This window comes from Aplidium turbinatum, chromosome 17 (assembly GCF_918807975.1).
Source record: "Aplidium turbinatum chromosome 17, kaAplTurb1.1, whole genome shotgun sequence".
NCBI lineage: Eukaryota > Metazoa > Chordata > Ascidiacea > Aplousobranchia > Polyclinidae > Aplidium > Aplidium turbinatum.
In genome coordinates, this window is record NC_137488.1 from 16,586,309 (window position 1) to 16,601,269 (window position 14,961).

Below are 14,961 nucleotides of genomic sequence, written 5' to 3' on the forward strand. Positions count from 1 at the left end.
AAGTGCCCTTGCAAAACATTAGACTGATTGGAGGTCGTTTGAAGTCTGGTCTACATACATAAAACTAGGCTCACTGGTTTGAAAATGCCAACCACAAGAAGCTTACCAGAAGTTTGGCTACATGGGAAGCCTACACGGGAACTTTTGGGTTCTGGTCTCCCCACGAATGGTGCTATAGGCCTGCTACGCAAGTTCAAGCAATGAGAAGGCGTAGCACCACAACATAAAGTACTTTCATTTACATTTTATTGTAAAACAACGAGCAATATTCCGTACATTAGTGTCTTTACTGTAACGCTTTACGCAGACTGATGTTGTTTTTCTGAACATCATCATGATGTTGTTTTTCTGAACAATGACTTTGAGCTTTAAAATCTTCGTTTTTTGATAGGTACGAATTTAAAAATATAGCTTGCAAATGTGGTTTACAATGTATGACACAATGTCCCAGTCGTTGGTTAATAAATACAAACTGTTTATATCAATCTTCTTAAACACAGTCTGCGTTGTATTACAAAAGCTAAAATGTTTTCGAAAATCCGCTTCCAGCCTCAGCAAAATTTTCATCAGAGTAGGACTTGGCTTCAGTAATGTTCCGTATTCGTCGTTTTGTAGTGTGTCAATCATAGATGAACCCGCTGTGCAACTGGTGTCACTTTCTAGTTTAGACAAAATGCCTTGTTGTTCATCTGTGGCACTGCGCTTCAATTATTTTCAAGCACACGTATCCCCCAATATATTCTATTATGTGTATTTCATCAGTTGTAAGCACCTTATTAGTCGTTTGTTGTTGTTGTGAAACTTTGCTATTTTCATCTCTGAAATGTAAATTTCAAAACGTTAATGTTTGTGTATTGAACATAGATGCTGGCAAGAGTATTTAATGGTATACCATGGCCACCTGGAGATGCGGCCTGATTTGTCACATTTTGCAGATTTTGATTACAGCTACTGCTAGTGATTGACTGACATTTTTTGAGATGTTTTTACTTTTGCGGTTTCCTAATGACATAAAACTTTTTTGTTGCCTTGGGGAAGCAGTAGCAAATGAGAAAAAGTAAGTTGAAAAACGCAAAATCAGACTGTTATTGAAAAATTAACAGTCTGACTAAAATCTTCGTAATCAAATTTTCTTTGTTTTTCAACATGTGAGGATATTAAAACCTATTGTGTCATCTGAGGAAAAGAATAAAGAAAGCGTAAAATCTAATTTTTAGAAAAGTTTATTTAAACGTTCGCCAAAAGTTAGAAAAACCTGGAAATTTCTGCAAAATGTGACAAATCAGGCCGTATCTTTAGGTGGCCATGAGTATACAAATCGTAAATTCGTGCTATTTTTTACGGTAATGTAGGCAAAGTTAAAATATGCATCTTGCCCCGTTTTATGCATCTTGAGTATGTCTCATTTACTGGCTGGTATAGACAATTGCGTTATCTATTTGGCGACTTTATATGAAGTTTTTGGATATCGACCAATAAATACAGACTGAATTAAGACAAGTTTCGTACTTGAAGATAAGACGGAGAGATTGGGATTGGCTCAGTCAACAGCAATCCCACGAGATCACTGGATAAGCATATTAATCATTGAAGGCAGTTTCTGAAATCTGGCAGAACTGTCGTTCGTCGTACCAGACATGATTGAAATAAATGTAAATCACTGTTGATAAGCTACATTGGTTAAACAAGCTATAGTATCGGTATAGAATGAAAATGCCACTATATGTTTGGTTTTTACCTCAGAAACACATCAAACAATTTTCTTGTTTGCTCCACTGCTTCCATACGTTGAAGTTTTCCGTGAAATAAACCTGGGATCACTTCAATTGCATCACAGCTAAACTTGTGAAAAAGTTCGCTCCCATTTGTGGTGGATTTGAATGCACGAATGTAATATTGAAGAGCTGCATCAGTGAAGTTATCAAGTGAACCACCAATTTGTAACCACATCTTCTGTACTGTTGATTCAGACACTAAAAAATACAAAGTGTGTAAACTGTGTAATGAATACTACATGTAGTGGCGGATGTCCCGGTAGCACCTTTTGAAAGTGTACCACAATACGTTTCCTAAAGGAAACTTGTCTACAAATTTCCAAATCAAAGACATCTTAACCAAAATAGAGGATTCAAACCAACGACCTCCAGTCTTCTGGCCAATAGCATACTCTCTACGCCATGTTGGTTGGTCGAAAACTCGATCTTAGCAACTATATTATTACAATCCTTTTCCCTAACCCTCTGATTGGTCCATTCCCTCTATACACCTATGTAATGGTACATTTTCAAAAGATGCGTCCCGGTAGCTTATGTTTCCATTATATATTGGTGTAATGACGCTATTCAGTAGAATCAGGGCTCCCGAGTGGGGGGTCAGGGGGACCAATGCCCCCTCTACAAACGAAAACGCGATATATGATGTCTTAGTTGCAACCTGAAGGGGGTATGGGCCTCCGTTTCAAGAAATTAGGGGCCTCATTTTGCTATTTTGACGTCTGGAATGTGATCTAACAATTTCCCCTTTTTACGTCGATTCGACGTAGGCAGGTGTTGAATAGATGCAATATTTGCGATATGTTTTAATTTGGCAGACTGGATCTGCCTACCACAGCAATTGTTACACACAAGTGGCTGACTGCAGTCAGATTTTAACGTTGATCCGTCGTCGCCAGACCTAGAAACAATGTGTAAATGGACGATTCAGGCTATAAAGTTGTCTTGCCGGTCTACAGGCAGGTAATATGCGGAACTGTAGTACCATACCTTTTCTGGTGTTATTACATGTGTTTCCAGCGTGCTTTGACTTGACATGAAAACGCAATCCCCCGTTGGTTTTGTAAGTTTTCGGACATAAGTGACATCTGCAAAAATACCGGATAATATATCCAAACAATTTTATTCAGCTTTCAACACACAACTGCACAATTTAATTAGAGGTGCGAGGTCCTTTGAAACGCTTTCTTACCCAAATTCACGTTGCACTGTAGACGCGCTCGTTGAAATGGGAATACTTTGAAATTCTTCATCTTCGATTATTTCCACAAGATACTCGACGGTTAAATTATCAGAACTGTTTTCCATTGCACTGTTATAAAAAGCCAAACTTCTTCTAGCCCTGTTGGTTGTTTATAGCTGGATAAGATAAACTTTGATAACCATATAGCCTACAGTCAGTCGTTTTGTATCGTATTTCGTAGACCTTTGCTACCCTATACTAATTTAATATTGTTGTTAGCAAGAGCCTATGTATTTACCCTGCTTATTGACCTGTAACATCCTGATTAACCTACTTCAAAATTTCACACAATAATCTGAAAAGACAAGCGGTAACGAAAATAAACTTTTAAACCACCTAACAATAATACTATGGTCGGAACAGTCCAATTGCTTCGTGGTATTCGCCGTCACTTTAGCCTTGCTTTAGTGCATTCTTAGCACGCCGTACACCCGTACGGTCGCAGTCTGTAGCCTTCCATGTGCAAACAGTGAACCATGAAACGAACGACGTAGAGAAACGAGAGAGATAAAAGAGAAACACTAAGAAAAGAGTGATTTTCCACTCATTGTGTTATATCTCGGTGCTTAGAAGGGTTTTACCTTCCATTTACAGTACTTATCTGGCGAAATAACTACCGTGCCAAAAGAGCAGTTAACATTCTGCATGGTCGATGGTGTTTTTGTTGAACTTTAATAACTATGATGTTTATGGATCTGCTCGCCACAGTACAAATTTATCTGCACTGGAGTTAACAACTTTTGATTTGTCAACAAACTCTAACATGCTGGTTATTTTGTGAAGATCTTTATGTCTGATATAAGTTGAAAATACTGCATTTGATTAGGATTCTGTTTACAGATTTTCCTCATGGTTGCCGGCAGTACAGAGGGCCTAACCCACTTGTATGCAAGAATACTATATTCCTTGAAGCTGGTTGCATTCACATAGGATGGGCATATCCTTCAAATCTTACATTTGTGGAATTGGCGCTGATTGATAAAATGACTATTGAGTGAGTTGTTGCAGCAGCTTTATTAGGAGGCATAGTTAAGTTCGCCACAAAGGAAAAAGTGGTTTCTACTTTTACCATTACCCGCCAGCAGATCTATCCTTTTTACGTTGACTAACCATCTGCTAACGTTGAATAAACGTGAAAGTAATTTGTTTTTTTAAGTAAATTGGAAGACAGCATTTTCTCTGTAAAATCCGCTGTGTACTTATAAGAACGAAGTGGTTATTTGCTTTTTTTCACCCGGCCACGATTTCTTCAGTAACTACGCCCACCCAATTTATTATTCCTTGGAATGTGAGGAACTGTATTTTTACTATTCGGTTTGACCGGGTATCGAACCCGGTTTGCATGGTTGAAAGGAATGTGCTACATTCCCTCTGTCATTCCTTGGCTGCGATGCAAGTAAAGTGGTCTGTTTTTTTAAGTTATGTGTACTGTACTACGTTAAGTCTAAGGATTAGTTGGTTGGTTTTGAATCTTTATCCTTGGACTGACAAAGCCTGGATAGGTTATTCCTGGTAGTTTTGCATACTTGTAGAGGTACAGGGCCGGTACAGACGCAGGGTCGGTTACCGAGATTGACAGAGTGAAGTTTCCGATTGTTGAAATGTTGTTGCCGGGGAATTATTCCATCCATTAGGTGCCACTGAATGGAGAGCAGTCCTTATAATGCGTTGCTTGAGCGTACATCCCGAGAGTCGAACTTGCGCCGCTTGATCTTGAAGCTTTTTCGTCCACGAAGTCACGCGCCAACCAACTGAGTTATCTGAGTGGATATAGGGGTAAAAATTCCCAAAACCAGTTTAATTAAAAAAAAACAGTTTTAAAAACATCAATATGAAAGAAAATGTGGTCACTGCTGCCATACCACTAACATTAGTAAAGTTAGGTAAATAATAACGTTTACTTTTCTTCAGCGAATATCGTGATTCAGTGTACGCATTACGTCGCAGAGCAATACATCCTTCAATGAACGTGCAGGCTCAGCGTGAATGCTTCGGTGCAAGTAAGAATTATTGTTGATTTTTTAATAGAAATATGAAAGTAAGGCAGGTGTAGCTGCTAACCTCAAACCTTAACAGTTTATTCCATTCATGATTAAGTTTTTATATGCTTCTTATTTAAACAGAACGTCCTTTTGAAGACCCCACCAAGGGTAATATTGACTGTTGAGGTTGTTATGGAATAGTAGCTGTCTGTTTTAAGTCTAGCATTAGGCTCCTTTTTATGGTGTTACTTAAATTCATACTGTGGTATGAAATATGAAAGTAAATTCTTTGCACTGCGAAAAATTTGCATTTGCAACATCATTTATAGATTAGGTACTAGGTGAAAAATCCCAAAATCCATCTCATCAACACGTGGAAAGTTTAGCTAATTATTTTAACTTTAAAATGAATATTTTTTCTTTCCTCTTTACGTATAATGCTCAAAAATTTAATCTCAAGAGGTCATACAGAAGTGTATTACAGATTTCTCTTTCAATAGTAGAAAGAAGCAATTTTTTTTTTATGTTTTATATAAACATGGTCAAAATCGACCCCTGTGTTTTACACTGAGATTTTGTCCTTTAGAAGCTTTACATTTTTATTGTCTAACGCAGGGACGGGCAACATACGGCCCGCGGGCCGGACCCGGCCCGCGACGGGATTTTGAGCGGCCCGCAGACAGTTTCCGGTCTTTAAATGATAATGGCCCGCGGCCACACTCTGCCGCAATACCCCACTGCTTGCTTACTACGTCAAATAATAGTGACAGTTATTATTATTCTTTATGTTTTTTGATTGTTTGTTTTCGGTATTTAGTCGAGTGACAAGCATGTCATGTTCTGTCATAAACGGGCCCTTCCATTCTTTTTCTTTGTCTTTTGTAAGAATTGAACACCAGACTTCAAGGGAAGGGCACTTTTGCTCACGAAATGTACTCAACAATGAAGGCATTCAGGGTGAAGCTAAAATTGTTTATCGCCAGCTCAATGAGAATATCACAACGCACTTTCCAACACTCGAAACTATGGCACCCCAGATAATGACAATTGAGAAGTACACCAATATGACATCTGCACTAGGCAATGAATTTGGTCGTCGTTTTGCAGACTTTCAGAAACTTTCTGCTGAGTTTGATATCTTGTCATCACCCTTTGCACCTGAGTTTGAAAAGGTGCCGGATGCCGTACAGCTGGAATTGATTGATTTGCAGTGTGACTCTACCCTGAGAGATATCCCAATCTAACGGCATTGATAAATTTTATGCGTCACTGAATGAGTCCAAGCTTGGCAACCTGAGAAAGATGGCCATGAAACTACTTGCTCTGTTCGGGTCTACATACATTTGCGAGCAAACATTTTCGACCAGGAACAGTGATTAGTGAGAGCTGTGATGTCTATGTATGAGGATGCAAGAACAAAAGTGAGAGTTGGATCAAATTATTCAAACGAGTTTTCTGTGAAGGTTGGTGTACACCAGGGATCAGTTTTGTCACCTCTGATATTTGCTATTGTGGTTGACGTTGTAACTGAAGGAGTGAGGGAGGGCTTATTGAGTGAAATTTTGTATGCAGACGACCTGATCTTGACAAGTAATAGTATGGAGGGAATGGAGAGAAAGTTTGAGAAATGGAAAGAAGCATTTGAAACCAAGGGTATGAAGGTGAATCTTGAAAAAACAAAAGTGATGGTGAGTGGAGCAGAAGGAACAGTTGTTGAGAGCAAAGTAGATCCCTGTGGAATATGTGGCAAGAGGGTGATGAGAAATTCAATGCAATGCAAGGAATGTGGAAAGTGGGTACATGCAAGATGTGCTAATGTCAAGAGAGCCGCAACAAGATTGGCGAAGTGTTTTGTTTGTGGGAAATGCAGTAAAGGAAGGAATGAAGTGGAAGGCCATGATGATGAGTTCTGCCATGGCATCGAAACAGTGACAGACTTCTGTTATCTGGGTGATCGGATAAATGGAAGTGGTGGATGTGAAGCAGCGGTGACAACAAGGGCAAGATTGGGCTGGGCAAAGTTCAGGGAATGTGGGGAAATGTTGTATGGCAGAAAATTTTCACTAAGGATGAAAGGAAAAGTATATCGGAGCTGTGTGCGGCCTGCAATGTTATATGGTAGCGAGACATGGGTATTGAGAGAGAGTGAACTGGCAATCCTGAGAAGAACGGAAAGGTCAATGGTGAGAGCAATGTGTGGGGTGAAAACGAGAAGGGAAAAAAGGACTGAAGAATTGTTGGATATGCTAGAGATGAGAGAGACCATAGACCAACTGGCAAGGGCAAATGGAGTAAGATGGTATGGACATGTGATAAGGAGGGAGGAAGGAAGTTTTCTTAGAAAGGCACTAGATCTAAAGGTGGATGGGAAGAGGAAACGCGATCGTCCAAGAAGAACGTGGAAACAACAAGTGAAGGATGAGTTTAAAAAAGTCGGACTGAAGGAGGAAGATGCAAGGGACAGGGTGAAATGGAGAAAAGGGATTAAGACAATTGCTGCGCGGAAACAATCGGCCACCCCCTCTAGTGGGGAACAAACCGACGATGGATTATGATGATGATGATGATGAACAGAGACAAAGCTGCGATCCAATCTCACTGATGTTCACGTGCAGTCTTTACTGAGGGTTTCTATGTCCGACATGCAGCCAGAGAACGGTAAATTTGATCGACCACAGATGTCTCATTGACTTCAGCAGCTATTGAAGTACATTACGTTAATTGTTAATAAATTCATTAAATACTGTTTTTGGTCTCCATGCTTTAAACTTAAAGTTTACATTACATTAAATACGATTTATTCCTTGTCTAGGTAGATAAATACGCGATTAATGTAGCGATTCATAAATCCGGCCCGCCAAGTACTTTATTTTCCCATATCAGGCCCGCCGACTAGAGAAGTTGCCCGCCCCTGGTCTAACGTGACAACAGTTTCATTGCAAAGAAACAAATCTGGGATTGATACAATGAACCAGATAGTTTGATGAAGAGCATGCAGCTGTGCTTGTGAATGCACCCAATGCCATGTCTGAATGTGGACAATATGATGAGCTTTTTTATCTTCTCATTCACTTTAATATAATTTTTAATTTGATTGCATTCTGTTTTAGGGTACTTGACAAAAATTATATCCCTTTATTGCATAAAATAATATCCCATTATTGCACAAAATAATATTCCCTTATTGCACAAAATTATATCCCATTATTGCACAAAATAATATCCCATTATTGCACAAAATAATATCCTATTATTGCACAAAATAATGTCCTATTATTGCACAAAATAATATTTCATTATTACACAAAATAATATCCCATTAATGCACAAAATAATATCCCATTATTGCACGAAATAATATCCCATTACCGCACAAAATAATAACCCATTATTGCGCAAAATAATATCCTATTATTGCACAAAATAATATCCCATTATTGCACAAAATAATATCCCATTATTGCACAAAAAAATATCCTATTATTGCATTAATATCCTATTATGTATTATTGCATTAATAATAATATCCTAATATCCCATTAATGCACAAAATAATATCCCATTATTGCACGAAATAATATCCCATTATTGCACAAAATAATATTTCATTATTGCACAAAATAATATCCCATTATTGCACGAAATAACATCCCATTAATGCACAAAACAATATCCCATTATTGAACAAAATAATATCTTATTATTGCTTTTTGCAGAGTTCCCTCCGGGTTGTCACTTCTTTAAAGGGCCCAACCCTCTCGAATGCTACCAAACTATATGGATACGCGTTGGTTGTGAGCAGAGGGGCTGGGACTATCCGGGACGTAACTTGAGTCGAATCAAAATCGCAGCTCTCAATGAACTGAATTTGACGTATGTTTGAAGCAAATATAGTCTTTTAAAGCAAACACATTGATGATTGAATAATGACGTAGACGATGATGTCTCTCAACCTCTGTTGAGGATAAACAGTTATTTATCCTGATTTTGTTTACTCACTATATTGATGTTTATTTGAGTTATTGATGTGTGAAATACAGCTTTTATGTCAAGATGTCTTGATGAATTAGAGACATAGAAAAGTTTTAAAAATATATTTTCCTTTTAATTGTCACGTTCATTGCATGTAATGGATGCATAAAAATATGATGAAATGCATTTTTACGTTCATTTTTTCTTGTAATATGTACAAGGCTTTATTCAGAAATTATTATATTGTCAATGTTGATACGCTTTTTATTCACTGAGTAAATTAATGATCGAGTGTATTTTATTCAGTGGACTTCATGAGCATATGTTTGGCCTCACACGAAGGTCAAAGTTTCCCAACGTTCGAGCACAGCAAGACTGCTACGGAATAAGTAACATAAATTAAGGCTGGAATTTGTTATCACTTTTTTTTGTAGTTTATTTGGTTTCAAGTTGTTAGAAAAAGAAATGAGAAAGCTATTTTGAATTAGTGCCTTGTGAGGCTACTAGAGCTGTTCAAATAAACACATTTTTAAATGTGCTGTTTCAGCAAAAAAAATTGTTTAACTTTGTTTATGACGCTTGTTTCATTGTGAATTCGAGGCGAAACAGTTTACCAATGGTTCAGGCTAGCACGTGTAAAAATGCATAAAAAGCATAATGCATAATCAGCATAATAATGAAGATTAGAAATTTGTTTTGTTTCGAATTACATTCTTTATGAAAAATTTAATACTGTTTTTCTTTCGACTTGAAACATTTTCTTTCGAACAGCTGAAAATTGCCTTTTTTAGACAATTCTCTTCTTATTATGAAAAAATTAACTTTTTTTTATATTTGTATTTGTTTTATACGCTTCAAAAACTTATAAATTCGTATATGCTTAACTCCACAAGTCATTTTTTAGAAAAACTAAAAGATTATTCTCCGTCTTCTGGACAGATGATGGTCAGTTTTGATATTAAATCTCTGTTTACGAACGTACCTTTGAAAGAGACTGTTAACATCATTGCTGACTACATTTATTCGGAAACAAAACCAACTCAATTACCTTTCAAGCGTGACGTATTTGTCAAGTTGATGAATTTAGCTACCGAAGGCATATTTATGTATAAAAACCAATTGTTTAAACAAATTGACGGTGTGGCCATGGGATCTCCATTGGGCCCTACTATTGCTAATTTTTTTCTGGCACATTTGGAAACAAAATTATTTGAAAAACATCTAGCATTTCACCCGAAGTTGTTCTTACGTTACATTGATGACATTTTTGCGGTATTCAATATAGAAACCTCATGTGAAACCTTTTTAGATATGCTGAACTCTCAACATAAAAACATTAAATTTACAATCGAAAAAGCACGTGAAACCCTTCCTTTTTTGGACGTTGAAATTAAAATTAATGCCACTGGATTTGATACTTGGGTTTGGCGCAAACCAACTCATACTGGTTTGCTTTTGAACTTTGATGCATTATGCCCATTGAAATGGAAGTCTGGTTTGATCTTGTGCCTATTAGCTCGGGCTAAAATGATTTGCTGCAATGATGCTCTTTTTAATATTGAAATAGAGAAATTGAAACAAATGTTTTATAATAATGGTTATCCAAAATTGTACTTTGAAAAAATATTGAATCGTTTTATCTCTGAGAATTCCAACTAAAAAGAAAAGGCTGAAAATGAGTTAAATGTGAAGCATTGCTTGTCCATTCCGTTTGTGGGAAAAGAATCCAAAACGTTTGCTCGTAAAATCGGACAGTTTATGAAAAATAAATTTGATGTGGACGTTTTTCCTGTTTATAAAACATTTAAAATTAGTTCGTATTTTCAACTAAAGTCCCAGACGCCTTCGTCTCTCTGCTCAAATGTCGTATATTGTTTTACATGTCCGTGTGATTCGGCATTGACGTACATCGGTATGTCCACCAGACATTTGACCACGAGAGTACGGGAGCATCTGAACTTTAGAGACTTAAAGAAAAGTGCCATCAAGGACCATATCATGGATTGTTCTTTTTGCACAGATCAAAAATTCTCTGCTGAATCATTTAAAATTTTACGCAAAGGCAAATCCCAATTTGACACAAAAATTCAGGAAGCGTTGTTAATCAAACGCTACAATCCAAATCTAAACAAACAATTAATTATTTGCCGGTGGCGCCTCCATTCTCCTCAATATTTATTAGCCTAGTTGTATCACGTACTCCGTGGTGCAAATTCGTTTGTAACTTAGTCATGCAGTTGCCTTTTCTTAATGTAATTTTTCGTCTGTCTGTATGTTTTCCACTCCAGTGCTTTTAATCGTGCGTGTTTCTCGATGCTTTTAGTTAGTTAGTTAGTTACGGTAGTCACTGTCAAGAAGTGAAATTTATTGTACAGGGTGATCCGTAAGTAACTCCCTATTTGAAAATACTCACAATTTATTCAAATCCTGCAATATTATTTCTTAATTTTTGTTTGTAAGATACTTAGTGTTTGGCAATTAAATCTATGATCTTGTTTTCTTTTGAGATATGTTATGTGAATTGTTTTTTAACTTTGTTAATTTGTTTGAAATTTTAAAGCCCTACAAAAATGGCTGAACGTCTCACTGTGCAGGAACGTGCCCAGATAGCTGCACATTACAAAGTTTAGAGATCCGTTGTTGAAGTAGGCTACAAAGATGGTGGAGAACCATTAAGGGAAGATATGCTCAAATTGACTCAAAGACCGATCGAAAACTGTCATGCAAAACTCATGACTACAGGATCTGTGAGTGATACTCAAAGAAGCGGTCGCTCTTCCGAATTCAGAGAACCTGAGGTAGCGCAACTTGTTCAAGAAATGTTTTGCCGTAGCCCAAAAGAATCAATTCGCCAGCAAGACTTTCCTTTCGTTGAGTACGTAATGTGCTCAAAAATGAGCTTAAATGGCGTGCTTGGAAGCCACACTACTGCTAAGCACTCTCTGCCGAAGACTGCGACATTCGTATGGAGTTTGGAAAGATGATGTTGGCTTGGTTTGGAGACTGGCCAGATCTCTTAAAAAATATGCTCTGGAGTGATGAAGCAGTATTCCACATTGGTGGGTTTGTGAACCGTCATAACAGTCACTACTGGGCTGGAGAAGATCCCCGTGTTACCAGTGAAAAAATGCAGAATTGACCCAAGGTAACGGTATGGTGTGGAATGACTTCGGATAGGATTGTGGGTCCATTAATCCTTCATGTTCATGGTCGACTTGAGAAGCTTGTGGCGAATGATGGTGGCCATATTGAATTTTAAATAAAATGTCATGCAATATATTTTCTTCTCATATTCATTAATTGGAGAAACTACACTTCAAGAATAAATTAGAGTTATTTTAGAATAGGGATTTACTTTCGGATCACCCTGTTAGTTTATAATTATTTACAGATTCCTGATGAGGACTTAAGTTAAGTCGAAAACGTTTGAATGTTGAACTATTTGTAAATATGTAATATACTGGTGTAATGCTCAACCCTGTGTTATTGTTGTGTCTTGCCTGTCTTTGGTATAAAGACAGGATGTAAAATTTGTGACGAGAAATTGGCAGCGTTGACCAACGCTGTTACTAGATGTTCTTTAGATTTTCAGCTTGCCTGTTTAACTCCATTATGTGTAGTCTAACGCTCACTGCAACACTCAAAATGTAAAAGTCTAAAGAGACTCTACATCAATGTAACATCGCTTAAAAATTTAGATTGAGATTTGCTCTGTAAATTTTATGGCTACCTAGCAACACTGGTCCTCAAGTTTCACAACATGAAATTTTGGAAATCCCTGGCGCAACCTTTTGCATTATATTTGCAGAATTTGCAAAAGGATGCTTGAGTTATAGAGGACCACACACTGTCGAATGCTTAAATACACTCTGGTTCAGAGTTGGCTGTACCAAAAGAGGAAGGCAATATCCTGGAAACATCACGGCGATAGATATGGAAAATTTGCAGGCCATGGACTTATAGTAATTACCATAGTGATTTTTTCATGGTATTTTTGTAAAAGAAAAACTTCACTATCAATGCTGAAAACATAACTGAATTTGATGACATGTTTGCGTACAATATTGTTACCTTCAAATTTTATATTAATTACTTTTTAGCGTTACGATTTTTTGCCGTTTAACTCTACCAAGCTTATTTTTTTTCCTAGTGATGTTGAGATGTTTATGAAAAATATAACCCTGAGAGCGGTTTGGAAAACATTGGATGTCAAGGCTCAGTTTGATTGTTTTGGCATAAGTGAGTTTTATTTGACATATGGTATTTATAGCCTTTAGAGATGCATTGGTTTTGTTGATGTTCCCCAAAGTATGCACAATGAGAAATTTTTAAATGCGAAGCAAAGTTTTTCTTTCAAATTACTTAATATTGACGTGAATTGGTGGCCTGCTTGGTTATTCTTGGTTGGTGACATCATGATTAGTTTTTCACACCTTGCATGAAAAATTGATGATGGTGTAAACGTCCACCTTAAGTGTTTTCTTCTTTTCTTTGTAGCTCTGAGTTATTTAATTTTAATCCGTTGTGATTGTTTCTTAACTCGTTTGTAAAAAAAAGTATCAGAAAAAAAAACTTTCGACTGATTGTTTGATTTGACAAAGATATTTAGAGCTAATCATTAATTCACCATATCAATCTTTTTAAATGCGAACAAATTGATATTTCAATGTTTTATTGCTATTTTCGTATTTTGTTTTAATAGGGACGCTACAAAGATTTTTGTTTTTCAACAATCACGATGAAATTTACCTAAAAGCTACTAACCTAGAATGACATAACTAGAGAATATACTTAATCATTTGAAAACCGAACTGAATTGAATTCCACTTGTTTTTGACTGTCACATGATTAAATAGATGCACCCGTGCTTGTCAAAGCGTTCATTTACACAAGTGTGAAACTGTGCTGTGTATTTTCAGAGTTCTTTGATGGATGCCGCTACTATAGAAGTCCTAACCCTACAGAATGTTATGAAAGCATATGGCTAAACGAGGGTTGCGTTCAGGCTGGGTGGAGGTTTCCTCCAAATGTGTCTGTAAATTCTAGAGAACTAAATCTATGGGATTCAATGGACATAATGTAAGTGTTATTATCTATATTATCTGGACTTTTTTACGCAATAGCTTTGATGTTTCCAAATAAAACTAATATGCTAATCAATGGCAAATCTAAATAATGTTGGATACTACCATATGGCTACTTTGACTAATACTTCTATACTAAATAATGCTGAATGCATTTTTATCTTCTTACTACCCATTTTTACCTGCCACATCATTATCTTTGTCCTTTCAATCTAAATTTGTTTTACTTATCATTTTCTTTTCGACAACGCAAAACTACTTTATTAGGCTGTGGGCGTTTTTAATTCTTAGTGTCCTTTTATTAATTTTATCTCACTTTATTTGTGTTTTTCTTACAGCAACTTGAGTAGGTACTACAGGAAGATGAGGAAACAAGCAATCAAAGGAAATGTTTTTTCTCAACTCAATTGTTTTGGGATAAGTATGTCTTTATGCTAGCTATTGTGTATTTTAAATTTTACTGAGCATAAAAATTTTTTGTCCATTTGGGCCTTATGTACATTAACGTGCTAAAATTAACTAAAATACTTTTTTGGTGTAGTAAAATGTATGTTTGTCAATGAATGTGTAAATACAGTGTAATTTGGTACACTTTTGCGTAGGTATCAGTATACTTCTGTATAGGTATAATACGTTTACTTGGCAACGTTTTTGCTATACAATTTCTTTTCAATGAGGCATTGCTCTACTACAGAAAGTTAATGACAGGGTTTTATTATTTTAGAGTTTCCTGCAGGATGCATACACTACAGAGGTGCACATCCTTTAGAATGTTATAAAACCATTTGGTTAAGAGTAGGCTGTATCAAAAGTGGGTACCAATATCCTTACAACGCCACATCAACTGAGTTGGATGTTTGGGATATCATGACGCTTATGTAAGTTTTCTTTATGTGTTTTAATGGATG

General features: G+C 36.6%; 1 protein-coding gene across 1 annotated transcript; it reads right to left on the reverse strand.

Annotated features, from left to right (window-relative positions):
• Positions 1-399: 399 nt before the first annotated feature.
• LOC145786258 (uncharacterized) lies at positions 400-3,463 on the reverse strand. The gene is made up of 5 exons (XM_082597900.1): positions 2,965-3,463; positions 2,763-2,860; positions 1,739-1,973; positions 773-818; positions 400-702 (listed from the first exon to the last, which is right to left on the reverse strand). The coding sequence occupies exons 1-5, from the start codon at positions 3,078-3,080 to the stop codon at positions 400-402; spliced, it is 798 nt and encodes a 265-aa protein (XP_082454026.1). The 5' UTR covers positions 3,081-3,463.
• Positions 3,464-14,961: the final 11,498 nt, after the last annotated feature.